The sequence below is a fragment of the Aspergillus caelatus genome, assembly GCF_009193585.1.
Source record: "Aspergillus caelatus strain CBS 763.97 unplaced genomic scaffold BDV27scaffold_320, whole genome shotgun sequence".
Taxonomy (NCBI): domain Eukaryota; kingdom Fungi; phylum Ascomycota; class Eurotiomycetes; order Eurotiales; family Aspergillaceae; genus Aspergillus; species Aspergillus caelatus.
This window is the reverse complement of record NW_022475583.1, coordinates 1-18,487: the sequence shown is the minus strand read 5'-3', so window position 1 is coordinate 18,487 and position 18,487 is coordinate 1. Positions and strand designations below refer to the sequence as shown.

The 18,487-nt window shown below is 48.6% G+C and overlaps 12 protein-coding genes across 12 annotated transcripts; 6 read left to right on the top strand and 6 right to left on the bottom strand.

The window, feature by feature from the left end:
- Nucleotides 1-18: 18 nt before the first annotated feature.
- On the bottom strand, nt 19-1,916 carry BDV27DRAFT_67135 (amidohydrolase). The gene is made up of 2 exons (XM_032077266.1): nt 1,690-1,916; nt 19-1,528 (listed from the first exon to the last, which is right to left on the bottom strand). Exons 1-2 carry the CDS (start codon nt 1,869-1,871, stop codon nt 121-123), a joined length of 1,590 nt encoding a protein of 529 aa, XP_031921687.1. The 5' UTR covers nt 1,872-1,916; the 3' UTR covers nt 19-120.
- Nucleotides 1,917-2,161: 245 nt separating this feature from the next.
- On the bottom strand, nt 2,162-4,196 carry BDV27DRAFT_67130 (putative RING finger domain protein). Its single transcript, XM_032077265.1, has 4 exons — nt 3,762-4,196; nt 3,129-3,688; nt 2,634-3,074; nt 2,162-2,580 (listed from the first exon to the last, which is right to left on the bottom strand). Exons 1-4 carry the CDS (start codon nt 3,867-3,869, stop codon nt 2,346-2,348), a joined length of 1,344 nt encoding a protein of 447 aa, XP_031921686.1. The 5' UTR covers nt 3,870-4,196; the 3' UTR covers nt 2,162-2,345.
- Nucleotides 4,197-4,283: 87 nt separating this feature from the next.
- On the bottom strand, nt 4,284-5,316 carry BDV27DRAFT_137438 (mitochondrial fission 1 protein). Its single transcript, XM_032068988.1, has 4 exons — nt 5,224-5,316; nt 5,134-5,152; nt 4,985-5,078; nt 4,284-4,919 (listed from the first exon to the last, which is right to left on the bottom strand). Exons 1-4 carry the CDS (start codon nt 5,240-5,242, stop codon nt 4,590-4,592), a joined length of 462 nt encoding a protein of 153 aa, XP_031921685.1. The 5' UTR covers nt 5,243-5,316; the 3' UTR covers nt 4,284-4,589.
- A 149-nt stretch (nt 5,317-5,465) lies between these two features.
- On the top strand, nt 5,466-6,373 carry BDV27DRAFT_137437 (kinetochore Spc24 family protein). The gene is made up of 3 exons (XM_032068987.1): nt 5,466-5,569; nt 5,618-6,015; nt 6,066-6,373. Exons 1-3 carry the CDS (start codon nt 5,543-5,545, stop codon nt 6,241-6,243), a joined length of 603 nt encoding a protein of 200 aa, XP_031921684.1. The 5' UTR covers nt 5,466-5,542; the 3' UTR covers nt 6,244-6,373.
- Nucleotides 6,374-6,396: 23 nt separating this feature from the next.
- Nucleotides 6,397-7,459, bottom strand: BDV27DRAFT_137436 (uncharacterized protein). The gene has a single exon (XM_032068986.1). It carries the CDS (start codon nt 7,404-7,406, stop codon nt 6,435-6,437), a length of 972 nt encoding a protein of 323 aa, XP_031921683.1. The 5' UTR covers nt 7,407-7,459; the 3' UTR covers nt 6,397-6,434.
- A 172-nt stretch (nt 7,460-7,631) lies between these two features.
- Nucleotides 7,632-8,734, top strand: BDV27DRAFT_137435 (med21 domain-containing protein). Its single transcript, XM_032068985.1, has 3 exons — nt 7,632-7,723; nt 7,806-8,605; nt 8,663-8,734. The coding sequence occupies exons 1-2, from the start codon at nt 7,682-7,684 to the stop codon at nt 8,391-8,393; spliced, it is 630 nt and encodes a 209-aa protein (XP_031921682.1). The 5' UTR covers nt 7,632-7,681; the 3' UTR covers nt 8,394-8,605; nt 8,663-8,734.
- A 226-nt stretch (nt 8,735-8,960) lies between these two features.
- Nucleotides 8,961-9,656, top strand: BDV27DRAFT_137434 (uncharacterized protein). Its single transcript, XM_032068984.1, has 2 exons — nt 8,961-9,329; nt 9,378-9,656. Exons 1-2 carry the CDS (start codon nt 9,314-9,316, stop codon nt 9,584-9,586), a joined length of 225 nt encoding a protein of 74 aa, XP_031921681.1. The 5' UTR covers nt 8,961-9,313; the 3' UTR covers nt 9,587-9,656.
- A 15-nt stretch (nt 9,657-9,671) lies between these two features.
- Nucleotides 9,672-11,019, top strand: BDV27DRAFT_137432 (WSC domain-containing protein). Its single transcript, XM_032068983.1, has 2 exons — nt 9,672-10,513; nt 10,570-11,019. Exons 1-2 carry the CDS (start codon nt 10,210-10,212, stop codon nt 10,797-10,799), a joined length of 534 nt encoding a protein of 177 aa, XP_031921680.1. The 5' UTR covers nt 9,672-10,209; the 3' UTR covers nt 10,800-11,019.
- A 650-nt stretch (nt 11,020-11,669) lies between these two features.
- On the bottom strand, nt 11,670-12,368 carry BDV27DRAFT_137431 (uncharacterized protein). The gene is made up of 2 exons (XM_032068982.1): nt 12,217-12,368; nt 11,670-12,162 (listed from the first exon to the last, which is right to left on the bottom strand). Exon 2 carries the CDS (start codon nt 12,151-12,153, stop codon nt 11,683-11,685), a length of 471 nt encoding a protein of 156 aa, XP_031921679.1. The 5' UTR covers nt 12,154-12,162; nt 12,217-12,368; the 3' UTR covers nt 11,670-11,682.
- A 985-nt stretch (nt 12,369-13,353) lies between these two features.
- BDV27DRAFT_150296 (uncharacterized protein) lies at nt 13,354-14,123 on the top strand (the record flags this gene model as incomplete). The annotated part of the gene is made up of 3 exons (XM_032071208.1): nt 13,354-13,484; nt 13,551-14,000; nt 14,093-14,123. 3 exons carry the CDS (start codon nt 13,354-13,356, stop codon nt 14,121-14,123), a joined length of 612 nt encoding a protein of 203 aa, XP_031921678.1.
- Nucleotides 14,124-14,606: 483 nt separating this feature from the next.
- Nucleotides 14,607-15,929, top strand: BDV27DRAFT_150295 (enoyl-CoA hydratase/isomerase family protein; the record flags this gene model as incomplete). Its single annotated transcript, XM_032071207.1, has 4 exons — nt 14,607-14,625; nt 15,046-15,211; nt 15,307-15,537; nt 15,572-15,929. The coding sequence occupies 4 exons, from the start codon at nt 14,607-14,609 to the stop codon at nt 15,927-15,929; spliced, it is 774 nt and encodes a 257-aa protein (XP_031921677.1).
- A 131-nt stretch (nt 15,930-16,060) lies between these two features.
- Nucleotides 16,061-18,050, bottom strand: BDV27DRAFT_67085 (fungal specific transcription factor domain-containing protein). Its single transcript, XM_032077263.1, has 5 exons — nt 17,611-18,050; nt 17,483-17,558; nt 16,949-17,347; nt 16,750-16,899; nt 16,061-16,692 (listed from the first exon to the last, which is right to left on the bottom strand). Exons 1-5 carry the CDS (start codon nt 18,026-18,028, stop codon nt 16,479-16,481), a joined length of 1,257 nt encoding a protein of 418 aa, XP_031921676.1. The 5' UTR covers nt 18,029-18,050; the 3' UTR covers nt 16,061-16,478.
- Between the last annotated feature and the right edge of the window lie 437 nt (nt 18,051-18,487).

The window sequence follows — 18,487 nt, the reverse complement described above, 5'->3', positions numbered from 1 at the left end:
CACATTACCCTATTCTATCCCAAGACATCTACTCCAAAGGTCTATATACTACGTACCGACTTATGTGTACAACACCCACGCCTACACCTACACCTACACAATGCATCTTTAAAACCAAACCTACTCCCTCCTCCAAACCCTCCTTCCATCAAACCACGTTTCCCAAACCTCCGCCTCCAACAACTTCTCCTCCTCCCAAACCATATCAACAACCACAAAATCCGCCTTCTTCCCTACCTCCAACGCCCCCGTAAACCCATCCGCAAAGCAACTATACGCCGATCCCCCCGTAGCAGCCATAACCGCCTCCAACAACCCCAACCTAAAATGCTCATTAACCATCTCCAGGGACTCCGGCTCCCTCGCCGACCGCCGCGTAGTCGCCGTATACAAATTCCTCAACGGCAAATGCGGCGCCGTCGGCGAATCCGTACCAATCGCCAAATTGGCCCCATGGTCCAAAAACTCCCGGTACGCAAACGCCCGACCACACCTTTCCGCCCCAAGCAACCGCGGCCACGCCCGCAAGATAGCCGGATCGGCATGCACGGGCTGCACGGAGGCCGTGATGCCCAGGGCACCGAGTCTCTTTGCGTCCTCGGGCGCAGTGAGCTCGAGATGTTCAATGCGATGCCGGGATCCGGGCGTCGCCTCGCTTTCCAATGCGTCGATGGCAAGCTTCACCGTCGCGTCACCGATAGCGTGTAATGCGCATTGCAGACCAGCGCGGTCTGCCTTCCGGACTACCTTCTTGAGGATATCTGCATCCCACAGCGGGGCGCAGTTATCCCCGTTCGAAGCGTAGGGTTCTGTCAATGCAGCCGTGCACGCATCCACAACACCATCGCAAATAATCTTGATACCGGCGATTCGCAAATCGGGACTCGTGGTCACATTGTACATTTTATGTAATTCAATCGCCCGATCAACCTGCTTCAATACTTCTTCGTCATCATCCTTCGGTGAAATAATCCAATGCGCCGCAACCCGCACATTCACTTCCTCCCGTTCCCGAAGCGCAAGAACCGTCTCCCACAGATTCTCATCCGTTGCCATCTCCACCATCCCCGTATACCCGGCCTTCGTATACTCTCTGACCGCCGCGCGAATAAACCCCAGTTTCTCTTCGAGAGTGGCCACTTTCGCGACGTGCGGCCAGACGATGTTGACTGCTGCTGCTTCGCTGAGCAGGCCTGTGGGTTTTCCGGTCTCGTCGCGGTGGATGATTCCGCCGGCCGGGTCGGGGGTGTTGGAGACGTTGAGTTCGGTCAGGGCGGCGGTGTTGCACCATGCGGAGTGGAGATCTTTGGAGTCGATGAAGATTGGCCGCGGGTCGAGGTCATCCAGCATGGAGGCTAGGGCTTCGCCGTTGGTCATGGAGTGCATCCAGCCGCGGCAGAAGAGCCGGGGGGTTGTCGGGTTGGCGATTGCTGCTGCTTTGATGGTGGCGCGGATGTCCGATAGGGAGGTGCAGTTTCCGAGGTTGATTTTGGAGAGGCTGGCGCCGAAGAGAAGGAGGTGCATGTGTCTGTTTTTTTTTTCTCTTCTTTAGTCTCTAGTGTCTGGTAAATGGTATGTGTGGTGTGGTGTGGTGTGGTATGTGTATGGATAGTTTTGGGGGCGGTGGAATTTGAGGGTGGTGTATGAGGGGGGAATTGAGGTGTTTTTATATAGTATATATGTACGTACCCATCAATGAAGCCGGGGAGGACCTTACGACCTCCCAGATCATAGATCTCGCTCTCTGGGTAGAGAGTCCTTGCGGTGGATTCCTCGCCGAGGTAGATTATACAGTCGTTTTCCGTGACCATGCATGTTGGGTTGGAGGATTGCGGGGTGATGAGGTGGGCGTTTTTATAGAGGGTTTTCATGGTGAGAGATTAAGTTGTTTTATTGACTATTGTATAGGAATTGACCAGGAGGAAGAAGAGAAGAGAAAGACCGAGAGACAAGTTGTATGAGGGGTAAAGACGTTATATCGATAAGTCTAATCTATGGTAGGGCGCGATTTAGGGCGCATGGCATGTGGGGTATCAATCAAATCAATGTGGAGATAAATAAATGATTAAAATATGATCTGATAAATGAATTATCCATCCCACAATCGACTTATCTATGCCTCCTCCGGCCAGAAAACCAAAAAAAAAAAAAAAAAAAAAATAAACGCTTCATTACTGCGTAACACTGCCAGAGTGACTCTTGTATGTCCATTTCATCCATTGCCCAATTTACCGTGGATCCCAGCTCTATATCACTTTCCCGTAGCTGGACCAAAGACCTGCCATGACCGTAGCAAAGCAGAGAACATGAAAGGTGTCGCGCATCGTGAAAGATGGAGGCAACGCCTACTGGTTGCCTCCTCCGAAATGGCTTCGAACCCAGCCGGCGAAGCCTCCACCTTGATTGTCATTCCGACTGGATCGTTCTTGATCCTGTTCTTGTCCTCCCATCTCTGACCCAGTCCTGTACCACTGTGGCGGCGACTGTCCGCTATGCTCGGGAGCAGCGCCACTCGGACGACGGGGTGACGTCTCCGGACTACTGTTGATGACGACCGGGTTATCGCTAGTTCCTTCGGGTCTAGAGGGCCCAATTAGTGACTGAAGCAGACACTAGCGTTATCGAAAACTTACTCTGCCGGAATATTGATGCCTCGCCGGCAGTGAGGACACGTATTGTGCTGGCTCAGCCACATCTCGATGCAGTTGTAGTGGAACCAGTGCTTGCAGGGTAGTACCGTGACTTCCGTGCCTAATTCCACCGGGTCCATGCATATCGAACATTCTGCCTTGCCTTCGCTACCTAGCATCTCCTGATCAACTTTCTTCTTCGGCAGAGACTGGATCGCATTGGGAGCAGCGGGTGGTGGCGCTGTCCCCCGTGCGTTTTGATCAATCAACTGTGATATTACCCGGTCTAGCTCTTCTTGTGAGTAGACCGCATCACCATGCCGGTCAAGGTTGAGTAGAGTCGACAAAATCGCAAGGGGATTCGGTCCGGTCATGACACGGACTCCGGGACCATTTCCTGTGGGACCATTGTTTCCGAAATCGGCTCGGAACAGCTCAAGAATACTATACAAGTCAGCAACCTTTCCTAGCTCGCTGCATCCAAGGGAGAGAACATACTCGCCCAGAGTTCGTAGAGGAGTACCCATAGGCTGTGGACCATCTGCGTCACGAGGATGCAGTCCCCCTGTCGTATTAAACTCGGACCCCATGTTCCCATTACTCCGCGCGTTCATGTCAATATCAAACGATGTGCTGTATACCCTCGAACCATTTGGGCCGAACCCTTGGCTCTGTCTGTCGCTCCTCCGTATTCCCGGTGACGAATCTCGCTCATTCGGTTGCCTGTACTCCGTCTGCCGGTAGGTGTCGGCCAACCCATGAAAGATACTGTCCAAGCCGCGCACCATAGGCATAAGAGGATCCCCCGGCATTTGCTGACCGGACGAACCACGGCGTGTGTAAGTAGTGCTAGAAAAAGTAAACCGGCCATCCGGAGATCTGTACGTGCGGTGACGGAATCCATTGTCTGAGCCCCAATCAGGGGTGTCTCTATTCAAATCGTCATGATCCCAAGGGTTGTGGTCTGCCCATGGGTTTCTTGGGGGAGCTGGCCGGTCCTCGGGAACGGATGTTGGAGGGTCGGGGACGTCCTCTTCCGTATCTGGCGGAATTTCGATCTGGCCCGTCAGTATTGGTGGCCCAATCCACTGTCGTATAGCATGAAAAGAGGGATTAGAAAGGATGACACACAATTTCGGTGAATTCAGAGTGACAGTGTGGGCATTCCAGCCCATAATCTCTGCGTAGCCATACCCCGCCACAGGCATGACAAAACATGCGATCCCCCACATCCGCCATGATGGATGTGTGTAGGTGGAGAGGTAGTTTGTCGTGGTGAAAATCAGGAGGTGAAACGGTGTTCAACACAACGATGTTCAGATATAGTATCACTAGGCAGACGGAATCGAAAGATTGTACAAGAATGTCAACCGTTGGACAATTGTACTTTGTACTAGTAGTAGTAGTAGTCGAAGAGTCGCAATGCTTTTGAGTCGAACTGCAACGTCACTCATTGTTTCGGGGCTACCATGCACGTTTTGCAGGCCAGATCAGTTGATCTGTTTGTGGACTAGCGTTTCAAGACTGCATTATAAGGTGAGGCGATGGTTTAGAATCGTGCTGAAGTCGGTGGAGAAAGAAAGAGAATAAATGATTGGGGAAAGTCGGAGTGTCAGGCGGATGACGTTTACCCTTACGGAAAACCAATGAATGAAATCAAGTGACTTGGCCATTTTGTATAGTTTCTGTTTCTTGGAATTTCTTCCCTTCCCTTCCCTTCCCTTCCCTCTCCTTCGATTATCATTATAGAAAATAATAACAAAAACAGCATACGTTGCCGGCCATTCAAAGAATCATGTAATAATCACAAAAACCAGCATGATCATGGACAATACAACGCCATCGCATGCGAAACATCCCACCAACAAAAGAGCAACAACAAAGAGCTACCATATATACACAGTGTAGATTTCCGACTTCCCCAAGGCACAAAGCCGTTCACTAAGAGAAGACACACTATTACCGTCTCTTAGCGCCCCGGAACACCATACCTCCCACCAAACCCGCGGCGAGAGCAAGTCCACCCACGATCGCAAACCCCATCAATCCTTCCTTAGACACTCTCTCATCGATCAGGGTACCGAGGCTGGCGGCCTGAAGGTTGGCGGGCTCCTTTTCAAGCAGAAGATCGTTGTATCGTCGGGCTTCCCCGTAGTTTCCGAGCTTGTAGTTACCGAGGGCTAGATAGTAGAGGCATTCCCGTCGACGTTCGGGAGCAGCGCGGAAGATCTCTGATAGCAGGCGAACTCCTTCCTGTTGGTCCGTTCGGGCGTTGGATTTGATCAGGCCCTAGTTAAGACCGTCAGTTAGTCAACATGGACATACGAGAGTCAAGAGCCAAAGCTAGGACATACCCAGGCAAAGTTGAACTTGGTTTGAATACCGACATAGTCACCTTCCTTTTCGTACTGCGCCCGCAAGACCTGGAGCTCGGCTGGCTTTAGCGGACTGCAATATGTTAGCTGGAATCAACATGAGCAGGGACGTCGACAATATCAGCGACCTTTCAGCATCGGCGGCATCTGCAGAACCACCAGTCAGTCTTGCCGTTCAGGACACCAAAACAATAGCACGGGTAGGGTCAAGAACGTACAGGGCAGGTTGGAACCCATGTTTTCAGATAGACAGCCTTTCACTAACTGCAAAATTAAGCGAAAAATAAGGAAGAGTAAATTCCGAAGCAAACTTCCGTATGTATCGAAGAATGATAGGCATCCAAATCCAAGCGCATGAATCTGACCCTCCGTCACGGGTGGCGGTGCAAGTGGCGCTTAGTGGCTGATCCAATCAGTTGCTCCCCCAACGCCGCATATCAACATTCATCATACCGTCGGTATCAACCCCACGCATATATCGGCCAACAACTGCAAGTCTGTTTGTCGCGGACCAATACCACTCCTAATCTAGTCACAATGTTGCTCGACGAGAATCCAGGCACGGTATGTGCTTCAAAACCATCGGGGAACCTGAATACTGACGCGTCGCAGCTCATCCACCATACCATTGGAAATTTCAACATCCAACCGGACAAACAAGCTGTCACTCGCATCAATGACTCCTTATCGACCCTTCAGCAGTCGCGCGAGCTGCGTATGCGCGAGGCCGAGTCCTCGCTGCGAAAGCTCTCCCGCCACCTTCACTCCTTAAACGCACAGCATGAAGAAGCAGTAGCTGCACATGACTCGAGTAAACACGCGGCGGATATGGTTGAACTGGACACAAAGAAATTCCGCATCGCAAAAGCAGCCACGGAACTTGAAATTGAGAGCGAAAGACTGGAGAGTGAGCTGGAGATGTTGAAGGAACGATTGGCGGATTTGGAGGCTCAGGGGCTGGAAGGAGATGAAGCCACGAGACGGGAGAGGGAGCTGGACGATGCGACAATGTGAGTAATCAGAATGCTGTATAATACTCGCTCATTGCTAACTGACCTAGTCTTCGTCTCAAAATTTACCGCTCCCTTGGCGTTGATATTGAGGCCGACGACGCGGGCAATTTCAACAAAGCCGTCATCCGCAATAGTCGGAAAGGGGACGTGCACGTCGTTAACATCGACCCCAAGTTCTCGCGATTCTTCTACTCCAACTACTTTTGGTCGACCATGCAAGGTTAGCCGAGGGAAGGCTCTGTCATGTAACGGCGTTTACTGGTTGGTGCAGTGTTATGTCTAGGCGTTAGCTGGTGACGATGCTATGATTGCGTTTTATTTGGATATACCCTGGTTTTTGTGCAAATAATATACACTATATACATATTTACCTTTTCGCGGCTCTTCACCGTCGCAGTACCAACGTGTCCCTTGTTTCACGTAGATGTATGCTTCATGCCCGATGCTGCCTCAACTTGAGCAGACTTCTTGCCGTCCAGATACTGCATGACCTTCACCCTATCCACATCAGTCAAGGTACTACAAGACCCTGTTCCAAAAAGCAGAGGCTTCTCTTCCGGAAAAAGCTCCTGAACAGCATCTAGCAGCTCCGACTTGTTCCTCTGTCCTCCATTGAAACCATCACCCCACGACCGCAACCAGCTATCCTCAACTGCACTGACCTGATTCTCTACCTGTTCCATATTGGGAATCTCCTCCCCATCCCAGGTGAGAACAACCCCCTTCGACGAATCCACATCTTCGTCCGCCGAATACCTCACCTCAACACCCAAGTTCACCAAGCCAAGTTGTTCAGCCCTCCCATTCCACAAGACCTGGCGTAATGTCCCGTCACGCTCAATCATCATCCACATCAGCGGATATGAGCTTTTAGCTAGGGCATCTCGAACGCCCTTCGTCGCCTCCCGCGGACTAACCAAGATGCCAACCTCGTCACCTGTCCGCCATCCCACTGGCGACTGGTTAAAGGTCCCTTCCAGCTCGCGGACCAAGTTCGGACCCAGTTTAGTTTTTAGTGATTTACATTGCACGATCACGCGAATGGGATGTTCGCGGCGCGGAAGGTGCCAGGTTCCCACAAGGTCGATGCCTGCATCGTCGCGGCCGCCGACGCGGTGTAGCATGAAGGCGGAGGAACGGAGGGTTCGTTGTACTTTATATTCGTAGTGCGTGCCTATGTAGGCCGTAGTATTAGGGGAGAGAGAAGTCCGCTCTGCGTAGGTGAGGAAGGAGGGGAGGTCATGGTGGTTGGCAGATGGATGTGGTGGAGGAGAGGGGAGCTTGAAGAGACGGCGCGTGAAGGAATGTAGTGGGCGATGACATTGGCGGCAGACAACAGAGGTGAGATTGAGTCGGAAGAAGGAATAGAAGGGACGGTGGAGCTTCATATCAGTTTCCCATGGTATGTTACACGTGTGAAGTATTTAATGTTTGCGTATGCGGGTTGTTCATTAAATTATTGACAATTGGAGAAAGTTGGAGTTGAATCTTAAATTATGCGACAGGAAAAGGAAAGGAAATCTTATCGCCGGCGATCTACAATTTATCGCCGATCAACCTCAGGCAAAGCTACAGAACCTCTTCGATTTAATTGTCACCACCTTAACTGGATATCCAACCTCGCCTTTTCACTTTCTTTCAAGTCCGCTCTACATTCTCCACCATGGCAGACATTTTAACGCAACTCCAAACTTGTCTCGACCAAGTAAGAACCACCCTCCCCCCACAAAAACCATGATTCCACGCCCCATCCACACAATGTGCAAACTAACCATCGTGACAACCAGCTCGCAACCCAATTTTACGCCACAGTAGGCTACCTCGTAACCTATCACGATAATTCACCCGCGATCCCACCCCAAAATGAGCCCACTGCCGCGCCCGCCCTCGCCAAAATCACCAAGAACTCGACCGCGCCGCCCGCCCCCGCCGGCGTGCCTGCTGCCTCCCAAGCATCCCCACAACAACAAGCAGCCCAAATTCCAGGCCAACAGCAGCAAGGAGGCGGTGATGCAGGTCAGACTCCCGGAGCTGGAGGAGGAGGAGCTGGGGGGACGCCCGCCGATCCGAATCTACCGCCTGCGCCAGATTCACCGCGGACGTTTGCGAGCCGGCAGCGCGAGTTGGCGAGGGATCTGGTGATTAAGGAGCAGCAGATTGAGTATCTGATCTCGGTACTTCCCGGAATTGACTCGTCGGAGGCGGAACAAGAGAGGAAGATTAAGGAGTTGGAAAAGGAGCTGAGGAGTGCTGAGGAGGACAGGGAACAGAGAGTTCGGGAGTTGAGGAAGTTGCGAAAGAAGCTGGAGAATGTCTTGGGAGCCGTTGAGGTGGGAATTTATGGAGATCGCGGAGTCGTGGCATCTAGGAGGTGATTGTATAGTTTTCCTACAGTGGAGCGTGTGTTTTATTTGGTCTCCGTCCCGATTTTATAGATATGGAGTTGTCATCCCATAGATGTTTAATGTTACCTACGAAGCATCGGAATAACTAATCGTGAACCACCCCAGAAACTGTTGAGTATAGGTAGGTCTTGAGTAGTACCTGTTTTGTCTCTCATCCACACTGCGGCCATGAGGATCATGATCTGGCTGGGCTTAGCGGAATGGATGTCAGGGATATATGTGAACCAGGTGTGTCCTACAAAAGCTTCAACCTTGAAACGCATCCTCTGCTCATATCTTCCTCAAGCATTTCATCTGTGCCATGATTCGACGAGTTAGTTGATCAAAGGTCCGAGTGAATCAATGCTAGTCAATGGAGGGATTGATTGATTCCTAGCCAATATTATAAGAAACAAAATGGAAACGACGCTGAGTCCCCTCGAGTCCCCGCCTGTGGCAGTGCTTTTAACTAGCATCTAGCACATATCTGTAACCCGACCTTAATTACACCGCATGGCCGACGCAATCATACACAATATCACAACAAACGGTAGCCAGAAAAGATGAAGTGGCAGTCATGCTTCATAATAAGTGGAACATCCTACCAGGCAGTGGAGTGTATACATTGATTACCGGTCGAAGAGACTAGTTTCTATTTTGTTGGCACGCTTATCCCTTCTTTTGCAGGAGGAAATATTGCCTTGCCACACACTTCAAGAGGACAGGTCTGCATATTGGTGATTTCAAGAAAGGACTAGTGTAACCTTCCAATGGGAGACGGTGGCTGTCTTGCAGCGGGTGTGGCAAAAGCTAACCAACATCGACTATCACCCTAATGCAGGGGCTATTGGCACTGGAGACTCACTGCGTAAGGTGTGAACTTGTATTAACTACTTTGCAGTCTCATCCGGATGGACTCTACAAGATCTCCACAGTCTTAGCACGGCCCTTAAGTTTCCGTTCTCAGGGACTTACCTTCGGAACTGACATATCTACTGTGCTGGGGGTCATTCGAATTAATCTCGCCCCTTAAGGACGGGTGTGGCGGCTATGCAGGGAACAATCTTACTCGAGGTTTCATGGGAGCTCGCATTAGAGCCGTGATCTTGCCACCTATGAGATGGTTGGGCAGCGGATGGATTCATATCCTTGTTGCAAGGGTCCTGATAATTATGAAGCCCTGAGGGCCTGAATGACGATGACCTATAGCATGTCTTGGTAAGATGCCTAGAAGATTTTTGAAGGTTTAGCAGTCACTGTGTGATCCGGTTCATTCTCACAATAAAGCTTGCTCATTTGATTTATCCTAACTTACTGCAGTTGCTTTGGATTTATGTCCGGACCCTGTTGGAGATGACTGGCCCCACCATGTCTTTGAAACAAGGTAGCAATGACATGGTGATCTGCAGAATGGTATCCCCCTAGTGACATTCTATTTAAGGCGGCATTATGGCTATGCTAAACTAGGATTGAAGAAGAAAAAGATGACCCCGGTTAATGTAACATAGGGCTATTGTTAGACTTTCGGGGGGTGCTCATTGGCGCAATCGAGCTGCTAGACTCCGCGACTAGAGGCCGCCGGCTATCGCTTGGAGCCCCCAAAGCATCGCAATACGCTGGGTTTCTCGATAAAATATGGAGTTCGTTTTAGCGATGTTAGCAGGTTTGGGGGCCGTCTCCACTATCGTCGGCCTTGTATGGATTTATTCTTAACCATCTCTCCCTCTCTTTTTCGCCTTTCCATCATACTACATACATTATTATCCTTCAATACCATACCAGCTTGAGATCAAACAGTTCCGGAAAAATGAAGCTCTTCTCAGTCTCGGCCGCCTACCTGGCCATCCCCATGGCCCTGCTCGTCTCCGCCCAGACGGAGCCAACAACCCAAGTCGGCTGCTACACCGACAGCGCCAATTTTGAAAACAAGGGCCCATACACGTACCAGAGTCCAGGATATTGCGCCAAGCTCTGCGGCAAGGTGAAGGCACCGTATATGGCTCTGCATGATGGTACCGAATGCTGGTGCGGTACTGCGCTGCCGGACAAGAGCTCTCTCCAGTCGGACGACAAATGCAACAAATCGTGTTCCGGATGGCCCGATGATAGTTGTATGCATTGCACTTGTCAGGAGACATAAAGAGATGCTAACGGACGGCGACTTTAGGTGGTTCTGATAAGGCGTGGTCTGTTTATCAACTTTCCGTCAATGCGAAGGAAGTGACCGAGTCTGCGTCGGCTTCCACCAGCCTTGCAAGCGCTACCCCCGGATCGAACAGCACTGCGTCTGCCACTAAGTCGGGAAGTGCATCCCAGAGTGCCTCTTCGGCGAGCGCTACTCCCACGACTTCTACCTCGGCTGCGACTCGTCGGTTCAAACTTCCTTTTTTCCTGTAATATAGGAGCGCTGGACCAGTTTCTGACGAGGTTCTTTTGCTTGGGGTATTTATTTGAACGGTGGCTGATCAGCCTGGAGCTGCTCAGCCTTGAATCAGCTGTAAAACTAGTATACCACTCCGTTTGAAATTTGTCCAACAATTAAAATACATCACCATCTCAGAGACCATATGCAGGTGATCTTAAAAGACAGAAATTGAAACACTGTACAAACAGCCAAGCATATATCTGACCTTGAACTCTTTAAAACCACAAGTTAGAGGAACACCCACCGCATCTTCATATGGAACCTGCTAGACAGGCTGTGTACTGAAATTTCGTCGTTCAGCCCTGAGCTTTGCAGCTATACCTTATCGTTGCCAGGGAGCTCAGAGCTTGCGATATCCTTCTCAAAGGATAGCAGGTCTCTGGTCGCGCGATCCCAGTTCTCATTGGTACTGTATGCCGAAGAAAGAAGGCCATCAGTCGGGTTTCCACTCCACGCCGCATAGGCTCTAGTTGTCAACGGGCGATAGGATAGAATGGTAAACAATGATCCAGGCAGATAATGTGAATGTTGCGTAAAAGATGGTTAATATGAGTAGATAGGAGGAACAGTGTTGTACAGTTGTGCTGGATTCCTCTAAGACAAGCCGTAAAAAAATTGTATGTCAACGCTAACAGCAAGATAGAAAGAAGAAATAAAGAAGAAAAGAATTACGTCGAGACTACATATGATACAAGCAGCGCTGTATTGTCCCTAGAATATAAGTGCTTGATCGCAAGTTGCTACAGCATTTCATACGGCATACAAATGAGCAAATCTCTATACAAAGCAACATCAGACAAAGGACGCGCCATCTCTTTCATAAATCTCATGGCGACCCCAACGAACGCTCCAGCATTAGTAACACCAATGATGATTAGAAGAACACACAAAGCAATCGCTATAAGTTTCACACAGTGCATGTGTATAACAACGGGGGTGAGAACAAGAGCTCTCATCATTTCTCCGTAGCTGTGCATCATGGCTCTGAAGGGTAACCTCCTGGATCTCTCCGTTATATAGCTCTGAACGCGAGTGCTGCTCGTAGACTCTTCTTGCCGATGTCATCGAAATGTCGAGCTCCTCACACAAGCCATCTGCTGCCACGGCCAGAATTTCCCCATCGTGATCTAGTAGGTAATACCCACCATTTCGATCATCCAAGCTTCCCATTGAGTACGCGGCCGCCATGTCATTGAGCTGTTGGCGCTTCTCCAGGATCAAGGTTCCTGCTGGGACGGGGACAGTGTATCTGGTTAAGGTTGCGAGGGCCGTTGCTACGGTCAGGAGAAAGAGCACAAGGGTTCTAGCAATGTGGGCTAGAATCATTTTTTGGGTCTGTTGGATTGTAAGCTGGTAGCAATTTCATTGCGGGCTGGAGGGGCGGCTTACGTGATTTGCGTCGATGCTAACGAATCCTTTGAATTTATCGCTTTTTATATACCAAGCCTTAAGTGCCAAGATCGTACCGAGTCAAAGTCGAAGTGGCGCTATGAAGGAAAATGGGCAGGTTTACGGTGGATATTAAACGTCTTTCACGAAACCAAGATGACGAGGCTGAGGGTTGCTCGGATGTTTAGAAAACAACCCGCTTATCTATTTTGATAGGAGTTAATATAATTCTAGTCTCCAATCGGGTCACACACGTTATAGGCTAGCCAATAATGCAGGAAGAAACCCTACACTATATAAGCCAAAGAAATTAATCTGACAGCAGTTGATGCTACCCTACATGTTTCCCGAGGCCACAATCTCCCGCACGGGTGTATTTCGTGCAGGTTCGATCCACAACGTAAACTGTAGGATTAGAGCTCGTGCCTCACATACTGACATCGTAGAATAGTGCTTAATTCTATAGACTAAGCTGTTTTTTTGTGCTTATTCTAGACCGTCTACGGTATACAGTTAGGGTTAATCTATAATCCCACTTCTACCCTAGAATGCATGTGTTCTCTGCTGCTTAAACTCACGAAATCCTCAGTATAGGAAGGCACTGCAGATTTCTAATGTTAGATAACTTTAACTTCAGAGAGAGTATACAGTTCAATAAGATGGAAACAACGATAAGGTCAACAATTCTTGTAATTTTATATATACTTCATATATGTAAATAACCCCGCAGCAGTCTGAGCTGCTGGATGTCCTTCAATCACTGACTAATCCGTGACTTAACTCCAATGAAATATATATACCGCGACTTGGAAACCTGGCATTACTGACAATAAATTGCTATTCTTAGAAAATCCTTGCACGACACAGTAAGAATTACATGCTTTCTTCCGCAGCTCCAGTACCTAGCTAATCGTGTCCCCATTGATCTACTTCTCCCTCTCATCCGAAATGACACACCAAGGACAGAAGTGGGTGATCTCAACACTTCGTCAACTAATGAAGTGATAAACTGATCATTCCAGATGTCCATATGTGGTCGGCAATACGATCATATTGCGGTTAGGGGTGCCATGCCACCAACAAGAGGTAACAGCCAAGATTACCCGCGTTTTTGAACCATTCACACTTTCTTCTACAATGGTGGTTCTTTTAGACCACCCAGTTCTGGGATTAAAGGGTCATCTGGTGTTGAAGCTCTTCGACCGACGCTTTGCAGTCCAACTCAGAAAGGATCACAAAGTTAATCCCTGGACGTCGGACATCGAACGGTAATATCATGACTTTGTCCTCGATGGTTGTGCCTCAGAATTTATCATCAAGCTTAATACTGATAGTAAGATGGCTGAGGATGAAGGAGATACATGGAATGACCCCCAAAATGAACCGTATCTCCATGACCATATGCAGGATCTCTACGAGACCGAAGTTGAGCTGTACCAGACCCTAAAAGACATCCAAGGGAAAGATATCCCTCAGCTATTTGCCTGTCTGACAGTGTCTAGCTCCTCTTCATCGCAGGAATTTTCGGTCAATAAGTATATTGATGTCCCAGGGGTTCTTTTGCAGTATATCGACGGTTTTCTATTGACCGATATGGCAGCGCACGCTCCGCGGGAGGTCTGGCAGTCTGTCTGTGATGATGCCATTCAGATTGTTAATCTGATAGGTGATAGAGGAATTCTAAATGGGGATGTCAAAACGAGGAACTTTATTGTGCAGGAGAATCCGGGAAGGAAATTCAAGGTGTTTATGATTGATTTTGCCTTATGCAATTTCCGCAGGGAGTACGGGGATGAAACGGACTGGTGGAAATGGAAAGCATTCCAGGATGAAGAGGGGGCAGTGGGATATGTCATGCAGAAGTATTTGCATAGAGGCTTTGTCTACCGTCGATCTGCTCGATATAAACAACTGGACAGGGAATTCAAGATGGCCGACATGTACTGATTCACGGAATCGCTCGGGTTCATGTAATCTTTTTAAAAGACGCATCCACCTTACTCTTCCCTTCTTGGAGCTTGGTACTGAACATTTGCTCTCCATGATTATCATACTATAGTTCCATAACTCATCTTCTAGACATTTTAACAAGGTTAAAATGGTTGCAGGAGGATAGCCGAGCCTAAGTCATCTTTGCGAGGTTGTATAGCCTGCGGCCCTTATATAAGGTGTCTGTGTAGCTAGACAATTCAGTAATTAGTGTCTAACGGATTAGTAGAATATTGATTGATTATATCTCTTCTTTTTTTCATCCTCCTCCTCCTCCTCCTCCTCATCATAACCAACGGGTCACACCGACAGGACCTTTCACCGTGACCTTTTCTCGGGGAAGAACACCCCTGATCAACTAACTATAAACAGACTCTTAGGTGAGGTTTATCTATTGTATCATGGCAGAATCTTACCTCGGTACTTCCTTTCGATTGAGCCAGATACCGATACCTAAGAGTTGACTAGCATGAGATATGCATCGTTTCAGGCGCTTCTCTAGGTTCGTACGCAGAGATGGTCTCGTTTGATTAGATGGATTCAGCGATCAATATAGTAGTATCCCATTAATTATAATAACAGATGGAGGTAATATCAGAATAGCAATGGCATTGCCGTGAATACCATAGCATCAAACTAGACAAGTCCACAGGATCGGCTCGGTATTTCCACCATAGCGTAGTCAACGAATCTCAACCTGGCATTAGAAATGAATATATATTTTGACAAAATCTCTTTCATTTCAAACTCCCACTCACACAGAAATCATCATTGGTTCTCAAAGCACAAATTTTACTTTCTCATCTCCCCCAAAATGGTAGCACCCCCAAACCGTGACAGTCGAATATAGTGGCAACCTCGCTACCGTGACTCTTGACAACCAAGAGAAACTCAATGCCCTCAGCCAGGATGACTACTACAAACTAGCCTCCACACTGAGAGAAATTGCCCAGCATGACGAAGTCCTGGTCACGCTGTTAATCGGCAAAGGTCGCTTTTTCTCCGCGTACGTACATAACAAGCCCACCAGCTATCCAAAGAACCATCCATAGTCCATGACTAGCAAGGCATACATAGGATACTAATATATGGCCCAGACAGTGGCGCAGATATTACCCGACCACCACCCGACCTTGGTAAAATCGAACCCCGCCAGTACTGGCTCCGAGCCCTTGTGCCCAACAATATCGACCTAGCCGATGCCTTCTACACCCATCCCAAGATCCTAGTGACCGCGTTCAATGGTCCCGTGCTGGGCCTCTCCGCGGCAGTCATTGCGCATTCGGATTTTATCTTCGCAACGCCTAAGGCATACCTCCTTACCCCGTTTTCGTCGCTTGGGCTTGTCACTGAGGGCGGGGGCCAGTCTTGCCTTTGTGCGCCGTCTTGGTGTTAGCAAGGCTAAGGAGGCGTTGCTGTCGAGCCGGAGGATTCCGACTGAGGAGCTACAGCAAGTTGGATTCGTGAACCAGGTGTTAGATGCTGGTGGAGACGAAGAGAAATTTAGGGAGATGGTGTTGAGTGAGATTCGAAGTCGGTTTGGAGATCATTTGGTGGGTTCTAGTGTTTTGGAGATTAAGAGGTTGCTTCGTGAGCCTGGGGATCGGGAATTTAGTGTTCAGGCTGTGCAAGAGGTTTTTGCTGGGTTGCGCAAGTTTGTGGATGGTGTTCCTCAGGCGGAGTTTAAGAAGATTGCTACTGGGCAGAAGAGACATAAGCTTTAGGGACTTAGGGTCTAAGGTCTAGCTTGTTTATTTATGTTTGATGTATGGGACTAGGGGCTAGGGCTAGCGAGATAGTTAAAAGTACTGTTAGTGTGAAATGGATCATTCTGAGTGAGGCGGTTTCTTTCAGATGTAGCTCATTAATTGGGTAAAAGTAGGAGGTGCTCATTTCAATTTCTCTATGAACAGTAATTACTCATCTGTTGGTTCAGCCTCCTTGTAGTCCTTGCCTCATTCCAATGAACGCTTGCAATGATTGAAGGACATCTGCTGGGTCGGGGTATGCAGAACAAGCCTCTGATGTATTGTGTGCAGCGTACATAGGATTGCTTGCGCCTTTTCGCAGATGATTCTTGCTTCTGAGTGAATAGGGTGACGTTTCTCAGTGTCCCATAGATGTACGTTGTGTCGAAGGGAAACCTGGAGATATCTTGACGATGATCCGACTCTTGGGCAAAAGGAGATCTGGGTTTGCTCGTCTTGGTCGAGTATATCTTTTCCTTCGGCGTTCTCCCACTTGAGTCTCATGGCTTTGAGTCTCTAAATTAGTTAGCGCCTCATTAAGAAGCGAGTGAAATATTTCTCGCTGTATATGAGTCCGGCGCCTTCGCGGATTGAACGTGCTATTGGCCAGACGGTTGATATAAGCTCTAAAACCTGAAGGCAAGTTTCAATGTTCGCGCGCCATTGAAGGATTAAAGTGGGACTAGAAGAAAGATTTTGGCTTTTGGCAGCGCTTAGTACAGTTAGAACACTGTATATACTGTGAGAAGGTTAGGTCATATTCTTGGAAGGATATGTCATATGGACGGGGCCGTACACTGATGGTGGAACATAAGTTACCTGCCCATGGGATACTATAGCCTGCATGATAGAGGCAATTGTCGAGCCTGCCTGCAAAGCTACGGCGGATGAAGCCGTTGGGCGGGCTACTGCCGGGAGCAAGGCATGTAGTTGACATACCATCGTGCTGAACCTCTGGGTTAGCTTAGCTGGGAGAGAATAGGTCTCACACTTACTAGAAGATGGAGTGTAGAATTGCGGGCCAGAAGCTATGGCGCGATTGGGACCAGTGCATTTGTTCAGGGCATTGTATCATCCATTGACTAAGACGAATCTCCCATTGAGCGAATTCAGATTCTATGAGTGGTCCGGTTTTTCGCCGTCGGCCAATAACTAAATCCATCAGCTCACATAGTTTGACATACTGGATGAAGAACTGGACTCGAACCGAGTCAGGCTGATGCCCTTCGCCCTCGATAAAATCGTCCTGTGTGATGGGATCTACGTTGGTGAGATCCGCGTCTATGCTACTAGGCCTGCCATATGCGGCAGCCATAGCACGGTCTCTGGTGTAGAGAGTCCACCAGATCCGCCTCCAGAGCCGGCGCTCTGAGAGTGACATCTCTAGCTCATTACTGAAGTCAATGTTAACGATGATTTATAGTTTAAGGAGTGATGAAGGGAAAGAAAGGGTGCAAGAGAGAGAAAACAAAAAGAAAGAAGGAGCCTGTAAAAGGATATAGTGTAATATATGAACTGTGTATTCTAACCTTTTGTGCATCCCAAAGTTTTGTGCTACACCAATCGCCAACCTGCTCCAATAGAATAGCCCATTTTCTGTGGTATCTTGAGGCAATGTTAAGTTGGTACTATTTTTCGAGGAACCCGACAGACTCACCTTCTGTCCCTTGCCAATACCAGCTCATCAGCAGTAATGACTGTACCACTGTGATATGGTCCTTCTCAAACTCTGCATCATAAAGGGCCTTTGCCCTTTGAAGATATACCACTGAGCTATGAGCCGCGGACGATGAATGTCTCTCGCGACTCTTCTCCCCAACAACCCGCGATCCTGCGAGAAATATGGCTTGTAAAAGAAGAAGGAAAAGAGGATTCAGAGGGTCCTTATACATGGACAGGAAGACTCTCTGGTTGACGACAGGCAATACAGGGGCGACCCAGGCGAAGAAAGCGTCAATCAGCTCATCCTGTACATCCTGCGGGGGAATCTCTAGAGCTCCTTTAAGCTCGAGGATTGTCCGTTCTTCATCCTCCAGCAAGTTCAGATGAGTTTTATAAGCACCATATACGTCCATATTTAGAGTGGGTAGTGCTCTCTGGGTCTCAGCTTTTGCGCTTATCGGGGGGCGGTTAGGGTTTCTATTTTAAATGGGCTTATGTCAGCCTGTCATGTAACTAACGTATTTCACTAGCGGGATGGCCACACAAGCGGGATAGCCACCCCACGCATTTTGACCACGGTGGAAAACCTCACCCACTTCAACCACCAATCATGCCTCTAAAAGCGCGTCAAAATTCAAGAAATCTAGTTGAGCAAGAGGGAAGAATTCTGCTTGCTATATCTGCTTTAAAAAATCAAGAAATCAATAGTATTCGCGAAGCAATATATATTTTTAATATCTCTTACTCAACTTTACAAACCCGACTACACGGTATACCAATACATCTCGAAACACGCGTCAACAACCATAAGTTATCTCAAAATAAAGAGGAATTGTTTATACAATAGATTCTATCACTAGATTAATATAAAG

What these genes read in the sequence shown, in the direction of transcription:
- BDV27DRAFT_67135 (XM_032077266.1), bottom strand. Translation starts at nt 1,871, where the DNA reads ATGAAAACCCTCTATAAAAACGCCCACCTCATCACCCCGCAATCCTCC. An exon ending in CTCCCCGGCTTCATTGATGG is followed by an intron (nt 1,529 to 1,689) that starts GTACGTACATAT and finishes AAAAAAAAACAG; the next exon opens with ACACATGCACCTCCTTCTCT.
- BDV27DRAFT_67130 (XM_032077265.1), bottom strand. Translation starts at nt 3,869, where the DNA reads ATGGCGGATGTGGGGGATCGCATGTTTTGTCATGCCTGTGGCGGGGTA. An exon ending in ACTCTGAATTCACCGAAATT is followed by an intron (nt 3,689 to 3,761) that starts GTGTGTCATCCT and finishes CTGACGGGCCAG; the next exon opens with ATCGAAATTCCGCCAGATAC. An exon ending in CCTCTACGAACTCTGGGCGA is followed by an intron (nt 3,075 to 3,128) that starts GTATGTTCTCTC and finishes TGACTTGTATAG; the next exon opens with TATTCTTGAGCTGTTCCGAG.
- BDV27DRAFT_137438 (XM_032068988.1), bottom strand. An exon ending in CCAAGTTCAACTTTGCCTGG is followed by an intron (nt 4,920 to 4,984) that starts GTATGTCCTAGC and finishes GGTCTTAACTAG; the next exon opens with GGCCTGATCAAATCCAACGC.
- BDV27DRAFT_137437 (XM_032068987.1), top strand. Translation starts at nt 5,543, where the DNA reads ATGTTGCTCGACGAGAATCCAGGCACG. An exon ending in TCGACGAGAATCCAGGCACG is followed by an intron (nt 5,570 to 5,617) that starts GTATGTGCTTCA and finishes GACGCGTCGCAG; the next exon opens with CTCATCCACCATACCATTGG. An exon ending in GAGCTGGACGATGCGACAAT is followed by an intron (nt 6,016 to 6,065) that starts GTGAGTAATCAG and finishes TAACTGACCTAG; the next exon opens with TCTTCGTCTCAAAATTTACC.
- BDV27DRAFT_137436 (XM_032068986.1), bottom strand. Translation starts at nt 7,406, where the DNA reads ATGAAGCTCCACCGTCCCTTCTATTCCTTCTTCCGACTCAATCTCACC.
- BDV27DRAFT_137435 (XM_032068985.1), top strand. Translation starts at nt 7,682, where the DNA reads ATGGCAGACATTTTAACGCAACTCCAAACTTGTCTCGACCAA. An exon ending in TCCAAACTTGTCTCGACCAA is followed by an intron (nt 7,724 to 7,805) that starts GTAAGAACCACC and finishes CGTGACAACCAG; the next exon opens with CTCGCAACCCAATTTTACGC.
- BDV27DRAFT_137432 (XM_032068983.1), top strand. Translation starts at nt 10,210, where the DNA reads ATGAAGCTCTTCTCAGTCTCGGCCGCCTACCTGGCCATCCCCATGGCC. An exon ending in CGGATGGCCCGATGATAGTT is followed by an intron (nt 10,514 to 10,569) that starts GTATGCATTGCA and finishes CGGCGACTTTAG; the next exon opens with GTGGTTCTGATAAGGCGTGG.
- BDV27DRAFT_137431 (XM_032068982.1), bottom strand. Translation starts at nt 12,153, where the DNA reads ATGATTCTAGCCCACATTGCTAGAACCCTTGTGCTCTTTCTCCTGACC.
- BDV27DRAFT_67085 (XM_032077263.1), bottom strand. Translation starts at nt 18,028, where the DNA reads ATGGACGTATATGGTGCTTATAAAACTCATCTGAACTTGCTGGAGGAT. An exon ending in GTATTGGCAAGGGACAGAAG is followed by an intron (nt 17,559 to 17,610) that starts GTGAGTCTGTCG and finishes CATTGCCTCAAG; the next exon opens with ATACCACAGAAAATGGGCTA. An exon ending in AACTTTGGGATGCACAAAAG is followed by an intron (nt 17,348 to 17,482) that starts GTTAGAATACAC and finishes CATTGACTTCAG; the next exon opens with TAATGAGCTAGAGATGTCAC.